Consider the following 26,139-nt stretch of genomic DNA (forward strand, 5'->3'; position numbering starts at 1 on the left):
TGGTACTTCTGGGTATAGAATACTATTTGACCCACCTCTTGTGATTGGCCTGGAGCTGTCACATGAAGGTGGGGAGGCAGTCACTCCCCTATGTAAGCTTCAATTAGAAATATGACCAACGTTTACACAAGGGTGTTTATATTTTTTTTCACTTGCCACAGAACAACAATAGGCCAGTCACCAATACTTCTGGATATGAAGGTGAATGCGACAGCACTGTTGCTTGACGATTGGTCTAGCACTGTCACATTGAACAGGTAGGTGTTCTCAGCATTGTGTGCCCTTCTACTGGAGTGACTCAGCTTACAGAGGATGCTTTCCCCGCACTGAACAGGAAAGCAAAGGGCAGAAGAGTACATGTTGCTGTTTGGGGGGCAAATTAACATAAACCCATATGGGTAAAAGAAAGTTTCACTATATGTAGCCTACAGGCCCCAGACAGCAGCTAGCTGGGTGCATGACCTGGCCTGTCTTACAAGAGACTGTTCCACAAATATGTAGTCTCGCACCACATGGAGAAAGGGGCTCTCAAGGGCCCGCTAATGAACATAACCAAATTAAAGCAGTAGCATATTGGATATTCTATAAAGGGTATGATGCAAAAACTTATGTACAATGGCGAAAGTCATGGCAATCATGGAGTTTTAGTAAACACATTTAGCATTAGTACCTGCATAGCTGCTCTGCATTGTTTAGATTTAGATACTTCCGGACTGTTCTGGTTACCAGACCTCCTGTATGAAAGAAAAATTAATAGTAGACAGAGAAAGTTTTTTTTTTTTTTTTTACAATCACAAAGCTAGAGAGATATAAGAGATGGAAACAGGAGAATAACAGGGACATGACTTACGCCAACTTTCCGGCATCACTTTCAAGGCCAGAGGAACCAGGTCATCAAAAGAGGCATCAAGGACAAGAGCACTGATGTCTGGATAGGACATACAGGCCCATGTGGCTGTAGAGGAAAAAAAAGCGGGGTTCCTGGAATAATTTTTAATTTTTTTTTGGCAAGCTAAAAATTATTCACATTAAATAGTCCCCAAAACATATTAATAGCTCCCCAATCGTTCCAGAAATCATTGCAAACACTTGCCTTATATCCTTCAGCTCATGTTGTGGCCGTATGCATCATATATGTGGGCATGTGAAACCCAGTTCCTATTTCTTCCTGGTTTTCAGGGAGAGGTGCATGCTGGGCAATTTTTAGGCACAGTAATTCCCTGAGACTCCTGGGAAATGCGTGTCATCATTTCCCAGGAGGCAATGGGGTCTTAGGACGGGAAGTTGAACCACCTAGAACCAGTAACTAAACTTAACCTAAACCTTCAACGAAAAAAAAAAAGAAACGCTGCAAGCAGGCAGCTCTTTATTGCAGAACAAACATGGCATGCATGGCTGCAATAAGAGAAACTTATCTGACTGTTTGCAATCTTCTATTAAATGTACACGGAGCCGACATTCCTGGCATATTGCAGTGGTCCTGGAATGAAAGACTCCCGTGTGCATGCGCGGGAGTCACATCATCCCAGACCAACCAATCAACGAACTACCACAGCGCTGTGGTAGTTTATTGTCACTTACTTTTAGATTGTATCTGCTTGCCTGCTGGTGCTATGCTCTACAGACTCCAATACAAATAAAATAATGCACATTTAACCTGCAAAAATATGTGAATTTATTATTTTTTTTGTAAAAAACTGAACTTATCCTTTCATTTTGATTTAAAGCAATTGAGAGCAATCCGCCGCAGAACTTATTGTCTGTGATTAGATGGCCTCAATATTCCAGGTTAAATAATGGCCAGTACCATTCACGTGCACAGATTATATTTTTGTTAAAAAAAATTACAGAAATTAATAAATTAATTATTAAACAATGTGAAAGTGTCCAGCTAATAATTTTTTTTTATATATTATTAAATATTGAATAGATAGGAAAAAAATAAAATAAAAAATAGGAACCCCCTTTAGGTTTCTTTTCCTATCCAGGACTAGGTTAGAGATTTTTTCCTTACATTCTGTCAACTGTGATAATCTTTTTACCAAAATAGGTAATGAAGTCTGCAATACAGACAGCGAGTTAAAAAGATGACAGTGGTTCTAGCCCTCCTCTAATCTACTGAGAAAAGAACACACAAAATGTAGAATTTTTGGTTTACCTGTAAAAATCCATTACAGGACATTACTTCCCCTCTTTGTGCGTGTTCTTCAACTGACCAGAGTTTGAGCTACAGCACCCTCTCGTGTGAACGGACATAATGCCAAGCCTCAAGAGCCATCAAATGGAATGTTCAAAGCTCTTGATCAATGCCTAGAGGATTTTCCTAAAGGCAGGATCCTATTCTCTGAACAAAGCATCTGCCTTTAAAAACAGCCTCAAACCTTATATACAGTACATAGCTTCTTTGACAAGCTCAGTGGATGAAGTCCTGATCCTTCCTTCTCCGATAGGAAATGGGGGCCAGGTCCATGGCCAAGGAACCCCACGTCTTTGAAAACTCCTTCAGCATGAGATACTAAAAAGGTAAACTGCTCTGGTGGTGAAAACACCTTCTCCGATGAGCACAATCGGCATACATCACTTACTGTAAATGAGGGTCCACAGGAAAAGATCTGTGTTTCTTTGGCGTCAGGCAGGATCCAAATCCAGTGACTTTAAGAGTAGTGGATTCTCAAAGCAGTAGTTTCAAAATTGTGCCGAATGCGTCGGCTAAAAAGAACTGTGGTCCTCTGTGCTTATGACAGTCCAAGACCCCAAGCCTCCTCCTGAGAGGATTCTTCCAAAGAGGACTCTCGAACCTTACTGGTTTCTTCCTCCTCCTCATCCAAAGGATGTTCCTCTGACACCTCAGCTTTCCACATTAAAGTGGTTGTAAACCCACTCTGACAACTTGCACTTACAGGTAAGCCTAGATTAAGGCTTACCTGTAGGTGCAAGAAATATCTCCTTAAATATCTCCTAACCATTTTAACAGGGATGTGTAGACTTTTTATATCCACTGTATAGAGATTTTACAGATTAGCCACTTAGGTGAAACTTCTGTGGCACAATGCAATTGCCATCATAACTGGTGAGACCATCTAAGAAAATCACATTTCCTGCCATACTGTCTCCTGCCTTCAGACCAGTCTTCCCTTTACCACTGCGCCCCCCCCCCCCCTGCAAATTCCCTTTTTTATTTATTCACAAAGTCTGGCAGCCCCAGTCCCCTCACCTGTGAAGCCGCCGATAGACCAGGCATAAACAGTGATGTCTTGCATTTTGAAGCCGAGGCGATACAAGGCATACTGGACAACAACGTCCATTGCGTTTGCTTCGTTCTGAGGAAAAGGGACACCCTGCAGAAGAATGAAGACCTCTGGTTAAAGCATTTAGTTGACATAAAATTAGATGTCTATATACATTGCCACAATTTTTGCAAACCATTGCAGATTCATACCGTTCTCTGGTCTGAATAAACCAACGTTTTGCTTTACTATGTGCTTTATCAGAGTGACTGCTACATAAGAGGGATTGTCCTCTTATGTAGCAATTGGGCAATCTCAGGTTTGGAATGTGCAAAAGGAGTACTGTCCACAACTCTGTATAAAGAAAAACTTAAAGTAGAACTATATGCAAAAGTCCCCACCCCCATTTTGGACAGAATATGGGAGGGTTATAACCCCTGTAAGGTTTATTTTTGCCCTTGGTGTTCCATTGGGGGGGGGGGGGGGATGGAGAGATCCCTTCACTTCCTGTTCAACAGTCAAAACAGGTAGAAATAAAAACCCTTCAATTTAAGGGAATCTCAATTAAGGGTCATCAGTGTCCCCATTGGAAGATTTCCCCTCTATTACTTTTCTGGGGACAACCCAAAATTTGGGATTTTCTTTCACTTTCAATGATAATGGTAAACAGGACAAATAAGAGAGGGTGAATCCCCTTAATGGGGTCACAGCAATAAAAAAACTGACAGGGGGTTTCTAAGCCATCTCCACTCCATCCAAAACTCAGAATAAATAAATGCACATTTTTTTGCAGGTAAATAAAATCTACAGGCTTTTTTTTTTGGAACTTGTAAAGCATTGCACCAGCGATCAGCAGATTGGTGCCATGCAGGCTATATACATCGCTTCCAAACCGCCCCAAAGATGCTGCTTGGAGGACTTTTCCCAACGTCCCACAAGCGCACCACCCCAATATAAAAGCATTCAGGCTTTCACACTTGGGCGGCATAGGAGGCAGTTTTTAGGCACTTTACAGGCGCTATTTCTAGCGCTAAAACATCTGAAAACTGCCTCAATGTGAAAGGGGTGGTACACAAACACGGTGTCCAGAACGCCATCAGTACTCCATATTGCAAGGAAGCAACATTTGAAATGTTGGTAGTTACAGATAAATCACAGTTCTGATGACTACAAGCTCTTTTCCAATTAAAATACCCAAGGAGCATGCCTCTTACACGCAGCACATCTGGGAGTGGGTTAAACTAGTGTGGATCAGAAATATAGAACCCTTGCCCAAGCCTAGAATCCAACTTACCGTACTGCCCGCAAATCCAGGATGATTCCATCCGAGGACAGAATAACCAGCTGAAAGAAAGAAAAAAAAAACATATAAAAACAAAATTCCATAAGTGCATACATTTTAACCTAAAGGGTTACTTTCCTGTGGATTGCTTTCTATAATAGCAAAATAACATTGCATATACTTTGAGTCATTAATCCGTTCCTGCCTGCAATATGCATATATTCACCATTCCCCAAAAAAGAGACCCCATGCTTGGGTTATAAAAATAAACGTCTTTGCTTTGACAGTTTCCAGTCAACACATTAACCACTTAACCCCCGGACCATATTGCTGGTCAAAGTCACTTTTTGCGATTCGGCACTGCGTCGCTTTAACCGACAATTGCGCGGTCGTGCGACGTGGCTCCCAAACAAAATTGGCATCCTTTTTTCCCCACAAATAGAGCTTTCTTTTGGTGGTATTTTATCACCTCTGCGGTTTTTAGTTTTTACGCTATAAACAAAAATAGAGCGACAATTTTGAAAAAAAAATATATTTTTTACAATAATAAATATCCCCCAAAAATATATAAAAAAACATTTTTTTTCCCTCAGTTTAGGCCGATACGTATTCTTCTACATATTTTTTGTAAAAAAAAAAAAATAATAATAAAAAAAAAAAAAAATCGAAATAAGCGTTTGATTGGTTTGCGCAAAAGTTATAGCGTTTACAAAATAGGGGGTAGTTTTATGGCATTTTTATTAATATTTTTTTTTTTACTAGTAATGGCGGCAATCAGTGATTTTTTTCGGTACTGCGACATTATGGCGGACACTTTGGACACTTGACACATTTTTGGGACCATTGGCATTTTTATAGCGATCAATGCTATAAAAATGCATTGATAACTATAAAAATGCCACTGGCTGGGAAGGGGTTAACACTAGGGGGCGGGGAAGGAGTTAAGTATGTTCCCTGGGTGTGTTCCAACTGTAGGGGGGGTGGACTCACTAGGGAAAATGACTGATCGCTGTTCATACATTGTATGAACAGATGAGACGGTCAGGCATTTCTCCCCTGACAGGACCGGGAGCTGTGTGTTTACATACACAGCTCCCGGTCCCTGCTCTGTAACGAGCGATCGCGGGAGTCAGGAGCGCACGAGAGTGGACGTTATACTACGTGCTCTCGCACAGAAGAGCCGACCTGCCGCCGTAGTACTGCGGCGGCTGGTCGTTATGTAGTTAAAGGGGCTCATGGCTCTCTATTCTAGGAGGAGTCACTAAAACATATATAGTCTCCAATCAGAATGTTTTCAAATCATTTGATCACTAGGTCAACTATGACATTTATCGACATGCAGACTGAGGCGGTCATTGTCAGAAATAAGCCTTCAGCTTGCATATAGTATGCTCTATACAGCAGGTCTGAACTGTTGTCTCCTTCAGGAAAAACTGAGCAGTTTTAAGCATAAAACACAACAAACAGAATATGCTGGACGGACATAAAATGCTCTCTAACCTTCCAGTGGAGTGGAGACACAGCCAACCTCGTAGAAGCCAGCATTTCCTTCACAGCAGATAACCTATCCATTGGGAGAAAGAAAAAAAGTTAAATCGTTTTTCATGAGGATTAAGATGAACTTTACATATTGCTGAAACAGGAATACATTAGGATATATGTGGGGAAAACATAATGAGTTCTCAAACCTCACACTGCTGTGCTAGAATATCTTCTGTCCTGATCCAGTGTAACAGATGGTAAAATGTGGGCTTAACCACTTAAAGTGGAGGTTCCATCAAAAATACAATTTTGCTTTAAAGTGTAGATTAGACCTAAAAAATAAAAAATACATTTTTTACTCACCTTGAAATGCCTGTTGCTATGCGGTCCCACGAAATCTGCCTATTCACCGAGGATCCTGACGTCGGCTCCCTCGGCTCCCAGGATGCCGTGCGCTTCCCCTGTGTCTCCGGGCTTGTTGATGTTTATGGGTTGCCATCGCAACGGCGTGCACTTTCGCTGCCGCTCGTTGTGATGGCAACCCATGTGTTTGACGGCGCGGCGCTGCAGTGCTATTGCGGATGCACGAGAATGGGGCGGGACGGGCACCGTCATCCACAGTATTCCCGGAAACAACTCCTTGTGGGCTTTACAATGCCCACAAGCAAAATGAGAACGTTCAAGAGGCCAAGATATAAAAGTGTTTCATTTACAATAACTCGGTGGAACATTTTAAAATAGTAAGTGACAACAGAGACGTATAGAACGAGAGATGAAAGAAGATATTTTTAAAATTTGAAAAATGTGATGGGAACCCCGCTTTAAGGACATTGCCTGTTTTTCAGACTCGATGTTTACAAGATTAAAACTGTTTTTTTTCTAGAAGATTACTTAGAAAAAAAATATATAATGTTTCGGGGCGGTCATTGTAAATACTTTTTGTCACACCGTATTTGCGCAGCGGTCTTACAAGCGCACTTTTTTTTTAGATAAAATTCACTTTAATCTAAAAAAATAAGACAAGAGTAATTTTTTTTTTATATTGTGAAAGATAATGTTACGCAGAGTAAAATGATACCCAACATGTCACGCTTCAAAATTGCGCCCGCTCGTGGAATGGTGTAAAATTTTTACCCTTAAAAATCTCCATAGGCAACGTTTAAAACATTCTTTAAGTTGCATCTTTTGAGTTATAGAGGAGGTCTAGGGCTAGAATTATTGCTCTCGCTCTAACGATCGCGGCGATACCTCATTTGTGCGATTTGAACACTGTTTTCATATGCGGGTGTTACTCACGTATGTGTTCGCTTCTGCGCGCAAGCTCGTCGGGACGGGGCGCTTTACATTTTTTTTTTGGTTTTCTTATTTATTTAATTTTATAAATTTTTATAAAAAAAAAAAATGGGTCACTTTTATTCCCATTACAAGGAATGTAAACGTCCCTTGTAATAGAAAAAAGCATGACAGGTCCTCCTAAAATATGAGAATAAAATATGGGTCAAAAAGACCACAGATCTCAGACTAAAATGCAATAAAAAAAAAAATTGTCATTTGAAAAAGCTGTGCCGCCCCAGGTCGCTAATTCTAGTTGCAATTGCGACCTGGCGCCTGGGGTTTGTCGAGCTGGGGGAGGGGGTAAACATAGCAGGCAGGTTAAAAGGGAGAGTTAGAGTGGGGGTGGGGGCATTTTAGATGTCGGTATAGGCGTCAGGAGGGGCAGAAGAGAAACGGCGGTGGGAGGGGGGTAAAAATGTAGGTAAATTACTCTGATCAGTGGCGTGTCAGCCACTGATCAGAGCGATCAGTTGGTTCAGCAGCATCTGCACTCTTTTTTTTTTTTTTCCCCACATCAGACTCAACCCAGAAGTGGGACAGCGAGACATGCTCACGGTAACTCCGCCCTTCACATCTCCTCTGTGGTCTTGCATCACATGTGGTTTACCAGTTTATATGCTCTTTTTTTTTTTCTTGCTTTCAATTTATTTTTTATTATTTTTTTTTATATTATATGTTTCTTTCAGCTATATACACCAAGACAAATCACTCTTGCATGCACATTATTAATTATGACCCTCATTGCATAGAGAGAATCCCGCCTCTGAATTACTACTCTTTCATCTTTTTATTCCCCCCTAATCCTAACCCCCCCCCCCCTCGGTTCTGTCGGTCACTATTTAGTTTTAATTTCTCCATTTATACCTAGATCTCACCTGTCAATTTCTATCATTGCCTGTACAAATTTTTCTGTCGTTTTGAAAGCTCTCCATTTCTCCCAGACTGTTCTGCTTCTAGTCTCACCTCCCATTTCTCCTCGTCCCAAATATTCAATTTCTGATATATAATCAACTCGGTGTATCCATTCTTTTATGGATGGCCTCTGTGGGTGTAGCCAGTTTTTTGGGATTAAGCCGTTTGCTGCATTCAGCAACACCGGAACCAAAGTCGATCCATACTGTTTTTTTGATCTATCCATTCCGTGGAACAAACAGGTCAAGGGATTTCGTAGGATCTTTTCACCTGTAATTTCTTCTATATGTTCTAGGACTTCTTTCCAGTACTCTTGTATTCTCGGGCAGTCCCACCACACGTGCATTGTGGTTCCTACTTGGTTACATTCCCTCCAGCACAACACAGAGTTATTTGGATGCATTTTATTCATTCTCTCAGGGGTCAGATGCCAGCGAACCATACATTTATAATTTGTCTCAATTGTGGTGATGTCAGTAGCATAGTTGAACACTGCACCTATCATTTGTGAGTCCTCTAGGTTTTTTTCCAATATCTTGTCCCCACTTTTCTACGCATGTCAGTGTTCCCTGCGTCTCCAAGTCTGTTAATATCCCATATAGTACCGCAATTCCGTGTTTTAATTATTTTCCGATGGAACATAATTTTTCTATTGGGTTTAATGTTTTATCATCTCTTATCGGCTGTGGTAAAGTGCTTACAAAATGTTTTAATTGAAAGTATTCCCAATCACTAAAATGTTGAACCCCTTCCTGTGTTTGAAGATCGTTTCTTGACCTTATTTTTTCCTTGTGTAACCACTTCCCCTAATCTTTTAGAACCCAAATACTTGCCCATTCGTGTCTTGTTGCCAGGTGGAAAATAATTTGTGCCTGGCATCTGCACTCATATGCTGATGTTTAAAATGTAAGAAACTAAAGCCCCTTTCACACTGGGGCGGGAGGTGCGGTGGCAGTAGAGCGCCGCTATTTTTAGTGGTGCTATACCGTCGGAATTGCCGCGGTATTCTGCCTCTAGCGGTACAGAATGAACCCCCGCTAGTGGCCGAAAAAGGGTTAATACTGCTGGCAATGCGCCTCTGCAGAGGCGCATTGCCGGCGGTATTACCGCGGTGTCCCATTGTTTTCAATGGGAAGGAGCGGTATACACAAAGATGCTGCTGACAGGAGATTTTTTTTTCTCCTGCCAGCGCATCGCCTCAGTGTGAAAGTCCTCGGGCTTTCACATTGAAAATGCTATTTTTAGCGCTAAAACGCCTTAAATACTCCTCAGTGTAAAAGGGGCCTAAGGGATTAGTGATGACTAGTATTTGCTGGGTGTCCGATTACTTATTGGACACAACTTTTTTGTAGAAATGATTGGGAACAAAATACAAATATATATATATATATATATATATATATATATATATATATATATATATATATATATATATATATATATATATATATATATATATATATATATATATATAAAAATAAAAAGGTAACTGCTAATTACCAAGATAACAGCAAATTGAATATGTAGGCAAGGTTATCATGGTGAACCTTTACTTGATTTTCAAGGCTAGGGAGCCAATTTACATGGTTAAAACTGACACGGGAGTGGATTTACTAAAGGAAAATACGTTGTGCAAAGTTCTGCAAGAGCAGTTGCTCCAGAGTTTAGTAAATGAGCAGAAGCTCTGCTGACTTTCATCATCCAATTATGTGCAAGCAAAAATGCATTTTTCTTCTTGCATGTGATTAGGTCTTCCTTGCAAAGTGATTAGGTACTTTACCTCATTTACTAAGCTCTGAAGCAGCTGCACTTGCAGGGCGTAAATTTACTTTGCAAAGTGCGCATTCCATTTGCCTTCAGTATATCAACCCCACTTGTACGTTGTGCTTACCAGCTTTGATCCAGTGCTGTCCCCGGAGCCCCTGCGGTCCACAAATATGGTGTCTATTTCATTGCCATCACATGCCAGCAGCTTCGCTCGCTTCCCTTGATACTGTGATTGAAAATATAGAACAAATTTTGCTTGAACTAGGAGGTAGAGTAGCCGTGGTAATACCATTAAAAAGCCTATGGTGCAGAAAACACCAAAAGAATATACAGAGATTACACATTTCAGTCTCACCTCTTCCACCAGACGAGCCTGACCCTGTAATAACATGGGCATGAGAGCCTTCTGTAAGAGGTACACAGAGCCGGGGTACAGCATCCTTCGGCCGAACGAGTGAGCTACAATATAGCTACAAAAAAGCAGCAGCATTCAGTTTCAATAGGTCAGCATAACATATATAAAAGTTATAAAACCAATAAAAACAATAAGGGGGGGGGGGGGGGATGTGCAGCCCTGCAGCGAGAGAGAGAGAAAGTTGCGCCTCTAGGGATTTTGTGGGCAAAAATACCAGATACAGGAGTAGAAAAAAAAAGTGTAATAAAGTACAAATTTATTGAGTACAAAATTGTATGTATGTATATATACATACATATATATATGTATACACACACACACACACACACACGCACGCACGCACGCACGTGTGTGTGTGTGTGTATTATATATACACATATACATACACATACACACACACACACACACACACACACACAAACTACTGGCTGCAGCATTTTGCAGCAGGATGACAAATCCATTACCTGGTTATCTGACATGGGAGCTTCTGCACCCTCTGTAACATGCCGTCAGCAGCTCCACGTGTTCGAGGTTCTGGTTTCAGCAATGACACCCCACCTGATGACTTTTCTGTCTTCTCATCTGTACTGCAGAAACAGGGAGATGGACATGATAAGCAAAGTACATACAGAAGTCCTCAATTATTGTTAGAGAAATATCCCCGTGCAGACACTCAGGAGCAGGGAGAAGTAGATGTGACAATGTTTCGGGGTAAGAACCCCTTTCTCAAGTCAGATCAGGGAAGTAGTTAGGCAAGTGGCTAAAAGGGGGAAGGGGGGGGGGGAGGATGGCTGCAGCAGGTGCAACATGTTACATGTCCCATCTTAAATATGGGTGGAACATGTTCCAAAAGGTGAACTTATTCTGTAAACGTAGAATCCCTGCCTAACGCCAACAACCTTTAAAAATCCCCCCTCCCGCCTCTTGATACCTATGCTGACTAACCTGTGCACACTTCCCTATTTTCTGCCCACTGCGGTCCGGTCATGTGAACCGACTTCCCTGTGCCAGTCAGAGGCAGCTGCAGGAAAGAGGAGGGAGCACCAACAACGGCTGGGGCATGGGACCCTTTGGGCAACATCACTGCTTCCGGAATTCTTGGCCGTTGTCAAGCGCTCACTTCTCAACCCTGCAGCCGCTGCTGACTGACAGGGGATAGAAAAGCGGAAGAAAATAGGCAAGTATACATTTAATAAATTATATATATATATATATATATATATATATATATATATACTGCTGACAAAAGGGGGCCCCGCTACCTTATATTATGTATATTTAACACAATAAAATTTATTGAAGTGTTTCCCCCCCCCCCCCCAAACAAAAATTACGTTTGGAAAATAAAAACTGCTGTGCAAATACTGTGTGACATAAAATTGCAACACCCATTATTTTAGTGTTTGGGGGTCGAAGTAGTAAAAAGCTGTTTTTTTACATGTATGCGAGACGTGTCAGAATTGGCTGGTAATGAAGTGGTTAGGAAACTACCGGTAAATACATTTCATATTTATTTAAAACACTGCACATTTTATAGCTTGTCTACACAATGCAGACGGAAGTCACTATAATTATCCAATGGACAGTAGTGTCTGCTGAAACTTATTTTCCTTTTCCCCACTAATGCATCTGGCTACATATTTAGACAGGGTGTCTTACCTGCTTGTATCATCCCATCGGAAATCCACTGGCCAACTGCGAAAGTCAAAGTTGTAATTGCAAAGCAGTTTCTGTGAATGAGATAGAAATATTGTCAGGCTGGTGTCACCCAAGCTCCTGGCTCCCAGAACACACAGGAGGCCGAGTACTGCAGCAAGATTTGGCCTACACCAGTCCAGACCAGAGACAGCCATGCTAATCTGCTCATTAGGCTACAAACAGTTGGGAGTAACGGTTTATAGTAAGGTTGTCCCTATACTAGTTTTGGGACTGATACCGAGCATTTGTGCGAGTACTTGTACTCGCACAAATGTTCCCGATGCCAGATCCGATACCCGGAAGTTGGCATGCAGAGAGGGGGCGAGGCCAGTGGGGGCAGCGTGGCACCGGGGGCAACATTTAGGGGGACGCCAGGCAGTGTGGGTCACTGCCGGATCCGTCCCCCTAATGTTGACTTCCTGTGTCCCTGCGGCTGGTACCCTGTGAATGGTCATGTACGGGGCTATTGGCTAATATGGCGGTGCTGGCCTATCTGTGATCACGGCGGGGCGAGGCTGGCCTATGCACGATCACGGCAAGGCTGGTCCCGCCTCCGCCTAGCCTCCGGACCAATGTGCTCACTTCCCCTAATCCAGGCTCCCCCGCACCTCCGGCTCCGGACACCCTCTCTTCACCTCCTCCAGGCTGATGGAAGACGCAAGCTGCAGGTGAGACTCAGTCAGCCAGAGAGAGAGAGATTAGAGAGTTTAGACAAGTCAGTATATAGTGTAGTGGACAGAGCAGTGGTCAGTGTATTGCCATCTAACCATCAGTGCCATACATCCATCAGTGCCCCCTGTCAGTGCCATCCAGCCTTCAGTGCTCCCTGTCAGTGCCATCCATCCGTCAGTGCCCCCTAAAGTGCCCATTATTCAAATTGTCACATGACATAAAAAAAGTATCGGTATTGGCGAGTATTTGAAAAAAAGTATCGGTACTTGTACTCGGTCTTAAAAAAGCGGTATCGGGACAACCCTAGTTTATAGTAATCGTTATTGCAACTTTTGCATACATTCAGTAAAAAGTTAAATACCTTGTTTTCTGGACAGTTATCCATTCTGTTGCTCTGTAAGATGCTTATAAACTGAATATATTGTGGGTTGGTCCATCTGCCCAAACCTGCAAAGAAAAGAGATGGCTATATGGATAAAGAATAAGATTGCCCAAACCTAATCACCGAAAAAGGCCGGAGAGAATGCAAAGACAATGAATAAATTGGTTTGCACCCCATTAAATCAGACTCTACTACCAGGGTCCACCTATTTCGTATATTTTCAGCTGTAGGGGAGATCCACACTTCTTATTGCTGTGACAGACCGTGTTCACATTTCCAGCAAAACTTTTGGTTTCAAACTTCCAATATATTTCAGAGGAGAAACCACTTGGAGGTCGGTGACCCAAATATGTTCTGACACGTGACGTCTGGTGGCTTTGTTACAAGAACACACAGAAAATGTACTTAGGTCTGTGACAGCTTAGCTAAAAAAGCAAAACTTGGATTGTCAAAGCCGGTCCAGTGTAGGAGGAGATCTGCCTGTCAGGGTCCCACACAGCTATCATGTTGTGTTTGGTAGAGTAATGTACAAGTTTTTCTTCTTTAAACTCTCTCACCTCTCAGACACGCCACTCCCGCCAGCAGGAAAAGCAGAGTCATGCCATACTGTCCTAGGAGAAGCATCCTGGTGACGCTCATATGTCCTACAACAAACAGAAAAGAATCAGCAACAAAAACATAGTTCGGTTGAAAATAATACACAACTCCATCTAGTTCAACCATAAAAAAAAAAAATATTGTACAATCCCATATACCTAATCCTATACCCACAGTTGATCCAGATGAAGGCAAAAAACCCCACCAGAGCATGATCCAATTTGCTACAGCAGGGCGAAAAAATTCCTTCCTGATCCCCCGAGAGGCAATCGGATTTTCTCCGGATCAACTTTACCTATAAATGTCAGTACTCAGTTATATTCTGTACATTTAGGAAAGTATCCAGACCTTTCTTAAAGCAATCTACTGAGCTGGCCAGAACCACCTCTGGAGGGAGTCTGTTCCACATTTTCACAGCTCTTACTGTGAAGAAATCTTTCCGTATTTGGAGACGATATCTCTTTTCCTCTAGACGTAAAGAGTGCCCCTGTGTTTACCGTAAAGTGAATAACTCAACACCGAGTTCACTATATGGAAGAGTGATAGGGGGGGGGGGGGGGAGATCACCGGGAACTGTGTCCATCAACCCTGACATCTGGGAGCATCCCTGCAGAGGAGATCAATGTGTCATCTGTACGAGGATATTCCACAACCCCCCCCCCCCTCTTTTCTATACAAGAAACCCCCCCTCCCTGTGCGATTGAGGATGGATATGCCCCCTGCTTTTTTTCCTGTGTGCACTGTACTAATCACAGTAATGATAGTTATTAGGGGGGCAAGTGGACACCCAACAGAGTTTTAGATTCAGTTATTTTCATCACAAACTGAGCTTATACGCTTAAATACAGTTTTTGTAAATCCGACGGACTGTTTAAATGTTAAATTTAATGTGAAAATCAGAGGTGTTCTGTCACATTAGCAATAAACAGTCTGTCGGATTTCCAAACACTGTATTTAAGCACATAAACTCCGTTTCGTGTTGAGAATAACTGTGTTATCTAAAACTCTGGTGGGTGTAACAAGATTTGTGTTTTTTACCCTTATATATATTTGTACATGTTGATCATATCCCCCCTTAAAGGGGTTGTAAAGGTACAATTATTTCTTCCTAAATAGCTTCCTTTACCCTTAGTGCAGTCCTCCTTCACTTATCTCATCCTTCCATTTTGCTTTTAAATGTCCTTATTTCTTCTGAGAAATCCTCACTTCCTGTTCTTCTGTCTGTAACTCACCACCGTAATGCAAGGCTTTCTCCCTGGTGTGGAGTGTCGTGATCACCCCCTCCCTTGGACTACAGGACAAGCTGTGGTTTCCAAAGCGAGCAAAGTCCTTTCTTGTATTAAGAGAGGTATGGACTCCAGAGAGAGAGATATCATTTTGCCCCTGTACAAATCATTAGTAAGACCTCATCTGGAATATGCAGTTCAGTTTTGGGCACCAGTTCTCAAAAAGGATATCGAGGAACTGGCGAGAGTGCAGAGAAGGGCAACCAAACTGATAAGCGGCATGGAGGAGCTCAGCTATGAGGAAAGATTAGAGGAATTGAATTTATTCACTCTTGAGAAGAGGAGATTAACCACTTCCATACCAGGCACTTACGCACCTTCCTGCCCAAGCCAATTTTTCAGCTTTCAGCGCTGTCACAATTTGAATGACAATTGCGCGGTCATGCTACACTCTACCCAAATTTTGGTGGTATTAGATCAGCTCTGCGATTTTTTATTTTTTGCGCAACAACTAATAAAAAGACAGAAAATTTCGAAAAAAATTAAGGGTCAGATTCAGGTACAAATGCGGCGGCGTAACGTATCGCATTTACGTTACACTGCCGCGCCTTGCGCGAAATGACGTCGCACCAACGACATTTTTATAATGTAGACATGAGTTACCTCCTTTCCTATTCACGGACGACTTACGCAAAAAAAAAAAATTAAATTTGACGCGGGAACGACGGCCATACTTTAACATGGCAAGTCTAACTTTAGACCACAAAATAGCAGCTTTAACTATACGCCGGGAAAAGCCGACTAGCGACGACGTAAGAGAATGCGACGGCCACGCGTACCTTCGTGAATCGCCGGAAAAAGCTAATTAGCATACACGACGCGAACTCCACCCAGCGGGCGCCGAAGTATTGCACCTACGATCCGAAGGCGTAGGAAGCCGTACGCCTGTCGGATCGAAGCCAGAAGCCGTTGAATCTTGGTTTGAGGATTCAAACTAAAGATACAACGCGGCAAATTTGAAAGTACGCCAGAGTATCAGTAGATACTACGGCGTACTTCTTCTGTGAATCTGGCCCTAAGTTTTTGTTTTTTTCTGTAAATTTTTTTTGTAAATAAGTAAGTTCTCTTCTTCAATTACGGGCACTGATATGGCGGCACTGATGGGCACCAATGAGGCAGCACTGATGGGCACCGAGGTGGCACTGATGGGTGGCCACTGGGCATAGATGGGCACTGATGGACACTGAGGGGGTGGCACTGATGGCATTGCTGGGCATTACTTCAGCCAGTGCCCATGTTGCCAGTCAGTGCCCATTTGTGGACACTGATTGGCATTGATTGTGCTCGTTTTACCTAGTTATATTATGTACATTTAGGAAAGTATCCAGGCCTTTCTCAAAGCAATCTACTGAGCTGGCCAGAACCACCTCTGGAAGGAGTCTATTCCATACTTTCACAGCTCTTACTGTGAAGAAATCTTTCCGTATTTGGAGACGATATCTCTTTTCCTCTAGAAAAGCGTGCCCCTGTGTTTACCGTAAAGTGAATAACTCAACACCGAGTACATGATCGCCCCCTCCCTGGGACTACAGGAGAGTCCGGATGCTCTCTACATTGCAGATAAATGAGCGGTGTGTTAGTGGGCGTCCTGTAGTCCAATGGAGGGGGCGAGCACGACACTCCACACCAGAGAGAAAGCCTTGCATTACTGTGTGGAGTTACAGACAGAAGAACAGGAAGTGAGGATTTCTTAGAAGAAATAAGGACATTTAAAAGCAAAATGGAAGGAGGAGGAAAGTAAAGGAGGACTGCACTAAAGGTAAAGGAAGCTATTTAGGAAAAAAAATTAAAACGTTTACCTTTACAACTCCTTTAATCTCCTCTTCTCAAAAGGAAATAAATTCAGTTCCTCCAATCTTTCCTCATAACTAAGCTCCTCCATGCCACTTATCAGTTTGGTTGCCCTTCTCTGCACTTTCTCCAGTTCCTCGATATCCTTTTTGAGAACTGGTGCCCAAAACTGAACTGCATATTCCATATAAGTCTCAGGCCGGAATCACACTAGTGCGTTGCTTTTTTGAGCTGCGTTGTCGTTGCAGATTTCTCTAGAGGGTGTTCTGCAGATCAACTGCAGTTTAGCTGCAGATCAGGTGCGAATTTGGAGACCTGGGAGAAGTTCCGGGTGAGAGGAGAGTGGGGGAGAATTGTATTGAGCTGAATGAGAGAAACTCCTGCAGAGAACTGAACACATGTGCGAATTAGATGCGTACCCATAGAAGATAATGGGACTGAATTCGCACCGCAAGACATAAAAACCGCATGCGGTTTGGAGGCAATACGCAGTGCGGATGCATCGCACATATGTGAACCAGCCTCATTGAAAACAATGTATTTTGAAATGTCCTGCGAATTAGATGCGGTTTAAACCGCACTCAATTCGCATAGGTGTGAACCTGGCCTTACTGATGATTTGTACAGGGGCAAAATTATCTCTCTCTCTGGAGTCCATACCTCTCTTAATACAAGAAAGGACTTTGCTTGCTTTGGAAACCGAAGCTTGGCATTGCATACCATTATTGAGCTTATGATCTACCAAAACCCCCAGGCACCTGGAAGAAGTAATATTTTACGAAACGGACGCAGGGCGGAGCGGCGCGCTGTCGTCACCCAAGAGCTCCAAACATTCCCCCAGTGGATGGGTGTCTGGGAATTTGTGTACCGGCCGGCACATCAGATTCGAGGCATTTTTTTTACTGCATGTTTGTAAGTGCAATACAACTTTTAATAAATCTTTTTTACTCATTTAATGGGCTATGTGGAGCGGTCATTGTTTTTTACATGGTAGGCATTGATATTGGTGAAGTTTAATCACTTGTGGATGAGACCCAATGTTAAGGATCGTATCTGTCTGAACTGCAAGACTGGGAGTGACTACCTCTTATATGCTGTTCATGATCCCCTGTCTTAAGGAATCATGGCGATTTGGTAAGGAGCCAATCTATAGTTTGGTGGAGGATACATCACTTTTCTTTGGACACGTTTTCAACTGATTTTGGAACTTGGCACAGAGCACGGGGGTGTTTTTTATTTCATGTGTTAAACATTTATGGACTTTATTGCTACAATATTTGTTTTATTTATATGGTTAATATTTATTCATCTAATAAAAAAAAAAAATTGATGTTCATTTATCACTGTTTCACGGTTATTAAGGGACTTGAAAGTGCTATATAGTGCCCTCTAGTGGCTATCAACCTCTCGTTTGTTGGTATATTAGCGATTTATATATACCTTCATATACCACATAGTTTATGATTTATATCAACATATAATCACATAGTTTTGTGTGTGTTGTGATTCAAACATTTGTTTCACATGGTTTAGAGGTAGCGCGATTTATATTTTTCTCACTTACTAATGATTTGTACAGGGGCAAAATTATCTCTCTCTCTGGAGTCCATACTTCTCTTAATACAAGAATGGACTTGCTTTGGAAACCGCAGCTTGGCATTGCATGCAATTATTGAGTTTATGATCTACCAAAACCCCCAGATCCTTCTCCACTACGGATCCCCCCAGTTGTACTCCCCCTAATATGTATGATGCATGCATATTCGTAGCCCCCAAGTGCATAACATTACATTTATCAACATTAAACCTCATCTGCCACATAGTCACCCAATTAGACAGAGCATTGAGGTCGGCTTGTAATGTTGCAGTTTTTGAACAATGCTGCTTACACTATGGGGTTTGTTAGTTTAAACAGAATAAAATTTGGATCTGATAAGGGTACCACCCCAGTCTAAATATTTTTCCACCCCAATGAGAGCATTAAAGACCATCCCTGATCTGGCTTACCTTTTCGGTACATGTAAAAGGCAGCAAGTGGGGAAGAGTAGTAAGAAATGGTCCAAAGGACAGACACCTGGAATAGAGAAATAAAAGTAAAAGTTTAAAAACACACCGGTCACAAAAGAACAAAATAGGTTCATACACGCATTAATTAAAGACAGCCACAATAGCAAAAAATAAAAACATTTATTCCAGTTATATACAAAAACTGGAGAGTGTAAAATACGGTGCAGCTCTGCATAGAAACTAGGGCTGCAACGAACGATTATTTTCTTAATCGATTAGTTGGCCGATTATTGTTTCGATTAATCGCATAAAAAAAAATTTGCATTTTTTTTTTGGGGCAATTTGTTGTTGGGCAGATTACAAAACACAAATTGCCGCAAAAACACATTACATGCTTTTCTGCAGCTTCTCCATTAAAGTATATTGAACCAAAAAAAAATAGCACCGTTTTGCATTAAAAAGTCCTTGCCCTTTCCAAATATGCAGCAGCTGAAAAAAAATCATGGATGTGAACGTGTCCCATAGGAAAACATGTAAATGAACTGTAATGTGTTTCTGCAAAAAGCACCAAAAAACAGAGGTGTGACCCAGGCCTGAGATGTTTCGTAACAAGGTTAAAAAAACAAAAATAAGTACATAAAGAGCAAATAATCGTAAGGGGTTAATTTTTTTTACTGTGAGACAGTGAAAGTAATATTTACAGTAGCGATTTGCTTTTTTTGTACTATAAAGGGATCATTTTTGTTTTTTTAACCCCATTATGTTACTGCCCGATTAATCGATATTGAAAATTGTAATCGATTAATTTCATAAATCGATTAGTTGTCGAAAAATCGATTACTTGTTTTTGGCCCCAATAGAAACAATCAGCTTCCAGGTTTTATTGTCAAAGTTTACTTGAAAATTCTGAAGTTAGAAGCAGATTGGCTACCATGCACAGCTGCACCAGATTCTGAATGCTCCAGGTTTAGTAAATCACCCCCTGTATGTGATTAATACCTGTAATGGTGGTATTCAGTGTAGGTGCCTTCTTTTATTTCTTAGAATTCTGGGGGGGCTGGGTTGCCTCTGTACATGCAGACCAAGCTGTCCAGCAGCAAGTGACAGTTACAAGAGTTGGGACAAACCATATAACTGTCTATGTGCTTTTCCAAAAGGGAAAAAATTAAAGTGGAGGTTCACCCAAAAAAAACGATTTTTAACAGTAGATTGAGCCTAATTACGGGAAGCAGAATCGGGTGTTTTGATTAAAATCAATGCAGTACTTACCTTTTTTGAGATAGATGTTCTCCCGCCGCTTCCGGGTATGGGCTGCATGACTGGGCGTTCCTATTTGATTGACAGCCTTCCGACCGTCGCATACAGCAAAAAGCATAGCATAGCAGGGGCGGAAGTGACGTCAAAACGTCACTTCCGCCCATGCTTCTTAAAGGAGTTCTCTAAGCTAAAACTTTTAACCCCCGCTGTGCCCGGGCTGTAAAACTATACAAAATAAACTTTCACTTACCTGCCTACGATCCCCCGTTGTTCCGATATCGCCGTCCCGTTCTCCGGTCCCGGTCTCTTCCACTTCCTGCGGGTCAGTGACTCACAGTGCGCTCAGCCTATCAGCGGCCGCGACGGGACATTGCTGCGGCCGCTGACGGGCTGAGCGCACTGTGAGTCACCGACCCGCAGGAAGTGGAAGAGACCGGGACCGGAGAACGGGACGGCGATATCGGAACAACGGGGGATCGTAGGCAGGTAAGTGAAGGTTTATTTTGTATAGTTTTACAGCCCGGGCACAGCGGGGGTTAAAAGTTTTAGCTCAGAGAACTCCTTTAAAGCAATATTTTCTTGTTGTCATTTTTTCAAATGACATTTTTTTTTGCATTTAAGTCCAAATATGAGATCTGAGGTCTTTTTGACCCCAGATCTCATATTAAGAGGACCTGTCATGCTTTTTTTCTATTACAAGGGAGGTTTACATTCCTTGTAATAGGAATAAAAGCGATACATTTTTTCAGTGTAAAAAATAATAAAATAAATTAAAAAAAAAAAAAAAACATTTTTGTTTTCTTAAGCTCCCCGTCTCGACGAGCTCACGCGCAAAAGCGAACACATACGTGAGTAGCACCCGCATATGAAAACGGTGTTCAAACCACACAAGTGAGGTATCGCCGCAATCGTTAGAGCGAGAGCAATAATTCTAGCCCTAGACCTCCTCTGTAGCTCAAAAGATGCAACATAGAATTTTTTAAATGCCTATGGAGATTTTTAAGGGTAAAAGTTTTATGTAGAAGAATACGTATCTGCCTAAAAACTTTTTTTTTTTTTTTTACTCACCGTAAAATCATTTTCTCTTTCGTTCATTGACGGACACAGCCCTCATTCTTGACCTTAGGGTTAGATTGCCACCTTTAGAAATAGGACTAGGCAGAAAAAAAAAAAAAAAAAAAAAAAAAAACCAGCACAGCACCAGCGACGGTCATTACTGGCAGTAACCCTCCACTCTGCTCCAGGCAGCTCAGTTTGTTATAAAGCAGTACAAACAAAAACAGGAGGGGTGGATGCTGTGTCCGTCAATGAACTCAGAGAAAAGGATTTTACGGTAAGTAAATAAAAAAAAAAAAAAAAAAAAAAAACACACTTTACGGCCAAAAGACGCGTCCGAAGATGCCAAAACATCCACCCTGTAAAACTTGGTGAAAGTGTGTATGGACGACTGGGTAGTCACCTTACACACCTGAGAAACAGACGCTTGATGTCGGGAAGCACTAACCACCCTTGTAGAATGCGCCGTGAAGGGAAAGGGGGAGCACCTAGCCCCTAATGACGTAGGCCTGAACAATAGTCTGTCTGATCCAACGAGAAATAGTGGCAGAAGAGGCCGCTAGGCCCTTCTTGGACCATCCACATTCACAAACAGGGAATCCGCCTTCCGAAAACAAGCCGTAACCGACAGATACACACAGAGCCCGAACCACATCCAAAAGAATGCAAGGCGACCTCCTTGGGATGAGATAGTTGAGGACACAAGGAGGGAAGGACAATGTCCTTGTTTAGATGAAAGTCATATACCACCTTAGGTAGAAACGTAGCATGCGGCCGCAGCGCCACCTTATCCCTGTGGAGAACCAAACAAAAAGACTTACAAGACAAGGCTGCTAGCTCAGAAACTTGACGAGCGGATGTGATAGCTACCAGAAAAACAACCTACTGAGATAGCGTGAGTAAAAGGGATCTCTCTAATGTTCGCGAACAGCAGCTTCTGAAGTACCGAAATTTAGATCCCATGGAGGCAGAGATGAGCGTACTGGGGGAGCCACATGCCGAACCCCTTGAACAAAAGTACGCACCAACGAGTGAGAAGCCAATGGCCGCAAAAAAAAAAAAAAAAAAAAAAAAAAAAAAGATAGCTAGGGCCGATTTGCCCCTTGATAGTGCTTAAAGCCAGCTTCTGATCAACCCCCCGCTGCAGGAACGTCAAGATCTTAGACACCGAATAGGAACGCGGATGCCATCCCACAGCCTCGCACAAAGCGATGTAAGCCTTCCAGGCGCAATGATAAATCCTCCGAACTAGACTTCCGTGCCTTCAGCCTAGTGAGAAATCACAGAAGCCGGCAACCCCCAGTCTCTCAGCACCTGGCTCTCAATAGCCATGCTGTCAAAGCCAGCGATGGTAAAGCAGGGTGGAAGATCAGCCCCTGAAACAGAAGGTTCTCCCGTACTGGCAGTCACCAGGGAGCGTCAGCCACCATTCGTACCACGTTGGCGTACAATGGACGCCGAGGCCAATCCGGAGCGATTAGAATGACTGGTATTAGGGTTGTCCGAAAACCGGATCCCGACGGACGCGGACGTTAGCGGATGCTCCATCCGCTAACGGACGCGATCCCATAGGGATACATTACAAGTCCGTTAACGGACTTGTAAAAGCGGACGAACGGAGCGGACGTGTGAAAGGGCCCTCATTCCAAAATAAATTAAATTCATTAGGTTTCTTAAAAAAATAAATGTGTCTGTTCTGAACAACAAAATGGACAGCTATAGCATTACATACGATTCTTGTGGTGTTTCCGTTTAGTGATCGATCTCAACAACACGAGTAAATCTGTTAGCTGCTGACAAATGTAACTGCTCTCTATATGCACACCACAGGCTCACTTTAAGGCTGCATTTCACACCTGAGCGTTTTGTAGCCTGAAGCCTGAAGCTTTTCCTATTGGCTAAAATAAAAAACGACGAAGTTCAAAAACGTCGGACAATGCTGTATGCCAACGCACGAATACGTGTTAATACGCGCAACAAAACGACCGAAAACACTACGCTCACGTGTGATTGCGGCCTAATCCCTGACCTAAAGCCAAACCAACCTTTTATTTTCAATCGGCTCAGTACAAACCAGAGGCAAAATCCCCGACTCTGTAAAGAGTCGATGACACAGCTCTTTAACCATGTGACCGGCTGTGTCCAATCACAGTGGGTCACATGTAAATGCGGAAGTGCCGTTAATCAGCTCTCCTTACCGCACACTGACAGAGTATGTGGTAAGGAGTGCTGATCAGCGGTATGCCATTGCAGAAAACCCAGGGAAAGCAGGAAAGCCCTAGAAGTGCCCATAAGTGAGGCCTTTCAGTGATGCCCATCAGTGCCTCCCACCAGTGCTGCTTATCCGTGCCACCCATCAGTGCTACCTATCTATGCCGCCTATCAGTGCCCTCCAGGGATGGAAGCACATCTATGATGTGCTTCATTCAAAGTCCCAAATTCCCCCTTTGCTACATATACCAGGGATGGGGGCAGTTGACTGTAGCAGGCAGTGTTCCCCTGCAAGCTTTGTATGGGGTTTTGTGGTTACATTTTTTGGCGGCCCAGGGCACATTGTAGCATTGGTGATTTTTGTGGCCAGTTCCTGGGCCATTCCTTTGTCCGAGATCTGGGAGCTGCAATGCTCTGTGTGCCCTCCCCTTCCACCCTGTGGGGGGCAGGGGTGTGGGGGGAAATCGGGCAGATGCTCACAGCGCATCGGCGTCATGCACTGCTCCTCCATGTGACGTCACTGGTGGGTGTCGCGATGTGAGCAAGAGTTTTCTATCCAGCCGACATAGCTGGACTGTGTGGTGTCAGTTCTGGGCGGGTTTGTATATTGCAAAGGCTGGGGCCCCGCCCCATGCATTGCCAAGCTAGCGTGACGTTGGTGGTGGTCTCCTGTAGGTGCTGGACGCTTATAAGACGTCTTCCCAGACACAGTGTTTGTTGCCATACATGTGCAGACACCATAGCTTTGAGAAGCTATTGCCTTCAAGCACACCATTAAGGTAATACTCTAATCCTAGTACAACGTTTTTAATCCCTTTACTCCCATTTCCAATATTCTTGGTGAATTACGGTAAGTATGGTACAAGTTTCTGTTTTCCTGGTGCCTCTATGGCAGCATACCTGTGACAAAGACGGCTGAGATGATGCTTAGAAGTTTATTTTAAAGAAATTATTATTATTTAGAGGAAGCAATGACTGATTTGATTGCCTGTCTGCCAAACGCCACCGATGAGAGCTCCTGGGTCTACTCAGTAATGTTTCAGAAAGGTATGTTGGGACGACCAAGTAGCTGGCCTACAAATAGTTTCGATTGACACAATTGCTCTTGCCACCCAAGAGGCAGAAACTGCCCTAGTGGAGTGCGCCCTGACCATCAAAGGGGGGACCAGACCTCTTGCCCTGTACACCTTGTGGATGAGTTTAACGATCCATGAGGCAATTGTTCTTGCCGACGTCTCTTTGCCTTTGTTCTTACCCCAGGGAATTATGAACAACCTGGTAGAGTCCCTGAAGGACGCTGTGGCCTGGAGATAGCATTTCAGGGTGGAGGCAATGTCCAGCTCATGAAGAGAACCCGAGTCCTGTTCTAAAAACGTTGGGAGTGCCCAAGGATGATGCGACCTTGGGGCACTGTTCCGAGTTCCACTCTGTCAGGGTAGAATATGATATGATTATCATCCGCTCCCTAAAGCTTGGAGCTCTGAAACCAGTCTGCTGGAGGTTATGGCTATCAAGAAGGTTAGCGTCGAGGTTAGATTCCAAAGCGATGATGAGCCTGAAGGAGCAAAAGGTGGATTGGCTAAGGACTCTAGGATGATAGAAAGGTCACGGGTAAAACTATGTTAAGGGAAGAGGGAGGTGGCAGACATACCGCTACTTTTGAAATAAATGCCGTAGTTTGCCAAAACTATTTTCAGGGTGCCGACAACCCTTTGCCATTTTAAAAGCAGAGTTACACCCTCTTATCCTCTTGCAGCCAACAATGGGGCCATGTTAACCTTCATTTAGACCTGCAATTATAATGGAGCTGAACACAAGATCAGCCCTTTGGGAGCTTCGAAGTTTGGTTGAGAGAAGACATAAGCACACTGGCAACTGTGACCCTTATAACCAGATGCATGCCTTGAAGGCAGCATACAGTACAAAAAAAAAACAACACACACCCCAACAAATATTCTGAATGAAAAGTATAAGCAGTAAACCTTTTGTGAGACATATACAGAGCGAGTAAACATAAAATAGATAAAGGTTGCGCTATTCAATCAGGTATATATAAAATGTGATGATTGGAACAGTCCACAAGTGATGTAGAAAAAAAAATCCTGATGTCAATCTCCACCACTGTAGTGATCCCAAATAACAATGCCTTTACCAACAGCTGAAAGGCTCGCTTACCAGCTCCTACTGATCCCTCATTACAAGGGATCGTTAGGCCTTGGCTGGGCTAAAGCCACAATCGCTTTCTCCCGGTACAGATGGTCTCCCAACAAGATCACCCAATCTTGCTGGGAGACACACACACACACACACACACACACACACACACACACACAGTTAATTGGCGTTTTTAAATCACTTTGTGGAAATCTGTACCTTTTTTTTTTTTGTCAAGGAAAAAAAAAATAAAAAAAAAGGGCTTTTAAAATATTACAATTCATTGATAAACCTATTTATTATTAACCTATTTATATAAATCAACATTCAAAAGGATTACAGGTTTCCTTTGCAATAAAGCCATAAAGACCTAGGAATGTGTACATCCTGAAATAGCCAACAGTAGCTGAGCACAGAGTGCATCAGACTCCATTCTGTACAAACATTGTACGACACAAGCCTTTGGGATCTGTGACCTCAATATTTGGTGTGCAATTACAGCTGTCATTTTTTTTTAATTAATTCATGCAGAGGGAAAGCATCTTATAAAGCCAGTGATTTATCATCAATGCATATTAAACCAGGCTAAATACACAGATATAATACAT

The 26,139-nt window shown here is 42.7% G+C and overlaps 1 protein-coding gene across 1 annotated transcript in view; it reads right to left on the reverse strand.

Annotated features, from left to right (window-relative positions):
* Positions 1–26,139, reverse strand: part of ABHD16A (abhydrolase domain containing 16A, phospholipase) — a 45,425-nt gene that overhangs the window by 11,295 nt on the left and 7,991 nt on the right. The window contains exons 3-14 of the mRNA XM_040323509.1: positions 18,854–18,920; positions 13,730–13,816; positions 13,152–13,237; positions 12,080–12,150; positions 10,885–11,007; positions 10,361–10,475; positions 10,130–10,231; positions 6,010–6,073; positions 4,522–4,571; positions 3,215–3,338; positions 851–955; positions 671–734 (exon numbers count right to left, since the gene is read on the reverse strand). Coding sequence (XP_040179443.1) covers positions 671–734; positions 851–955; positions 3,215–3,338; positions 4,522–4,571; positions 6,010–6,073; positions 10,130–10,231; positions 10,361–10,475; positions 10,885–11,007; positions 12,080–12,150; positions 13,152–13,237; positions 13,730–13,816; positions 18,854–18,920 — 1,058 coding nt within the window. The remainder of the gene's footprint in view (positions 1–670; positions 735–850; positions 956–3,214; positions 3,339–4,521; positions 4,572–6,009; positions 6,074–10,129; positions 10,232–10,360; positions 10,476–10,884; positions 11,008–12,079; positions 12,151–13,151; positions 13,238–13,729; positions 13,817–18,853; positions 18,921–26,139) is intronic.

The sequence above is a fragment of the Rana temporaria genome, chromosome 9 (assembly GCF_905171775.1).
Source record: "Rana temporaria chromosome 9, aRanTem1.1, whole genome shotgun sequence".
NCBI classification, from domain to species: Eukaryota; Metazoa; Chordata; class Amphibia; order Anura; family Ranidae; genus Rana; species Rana temporaria.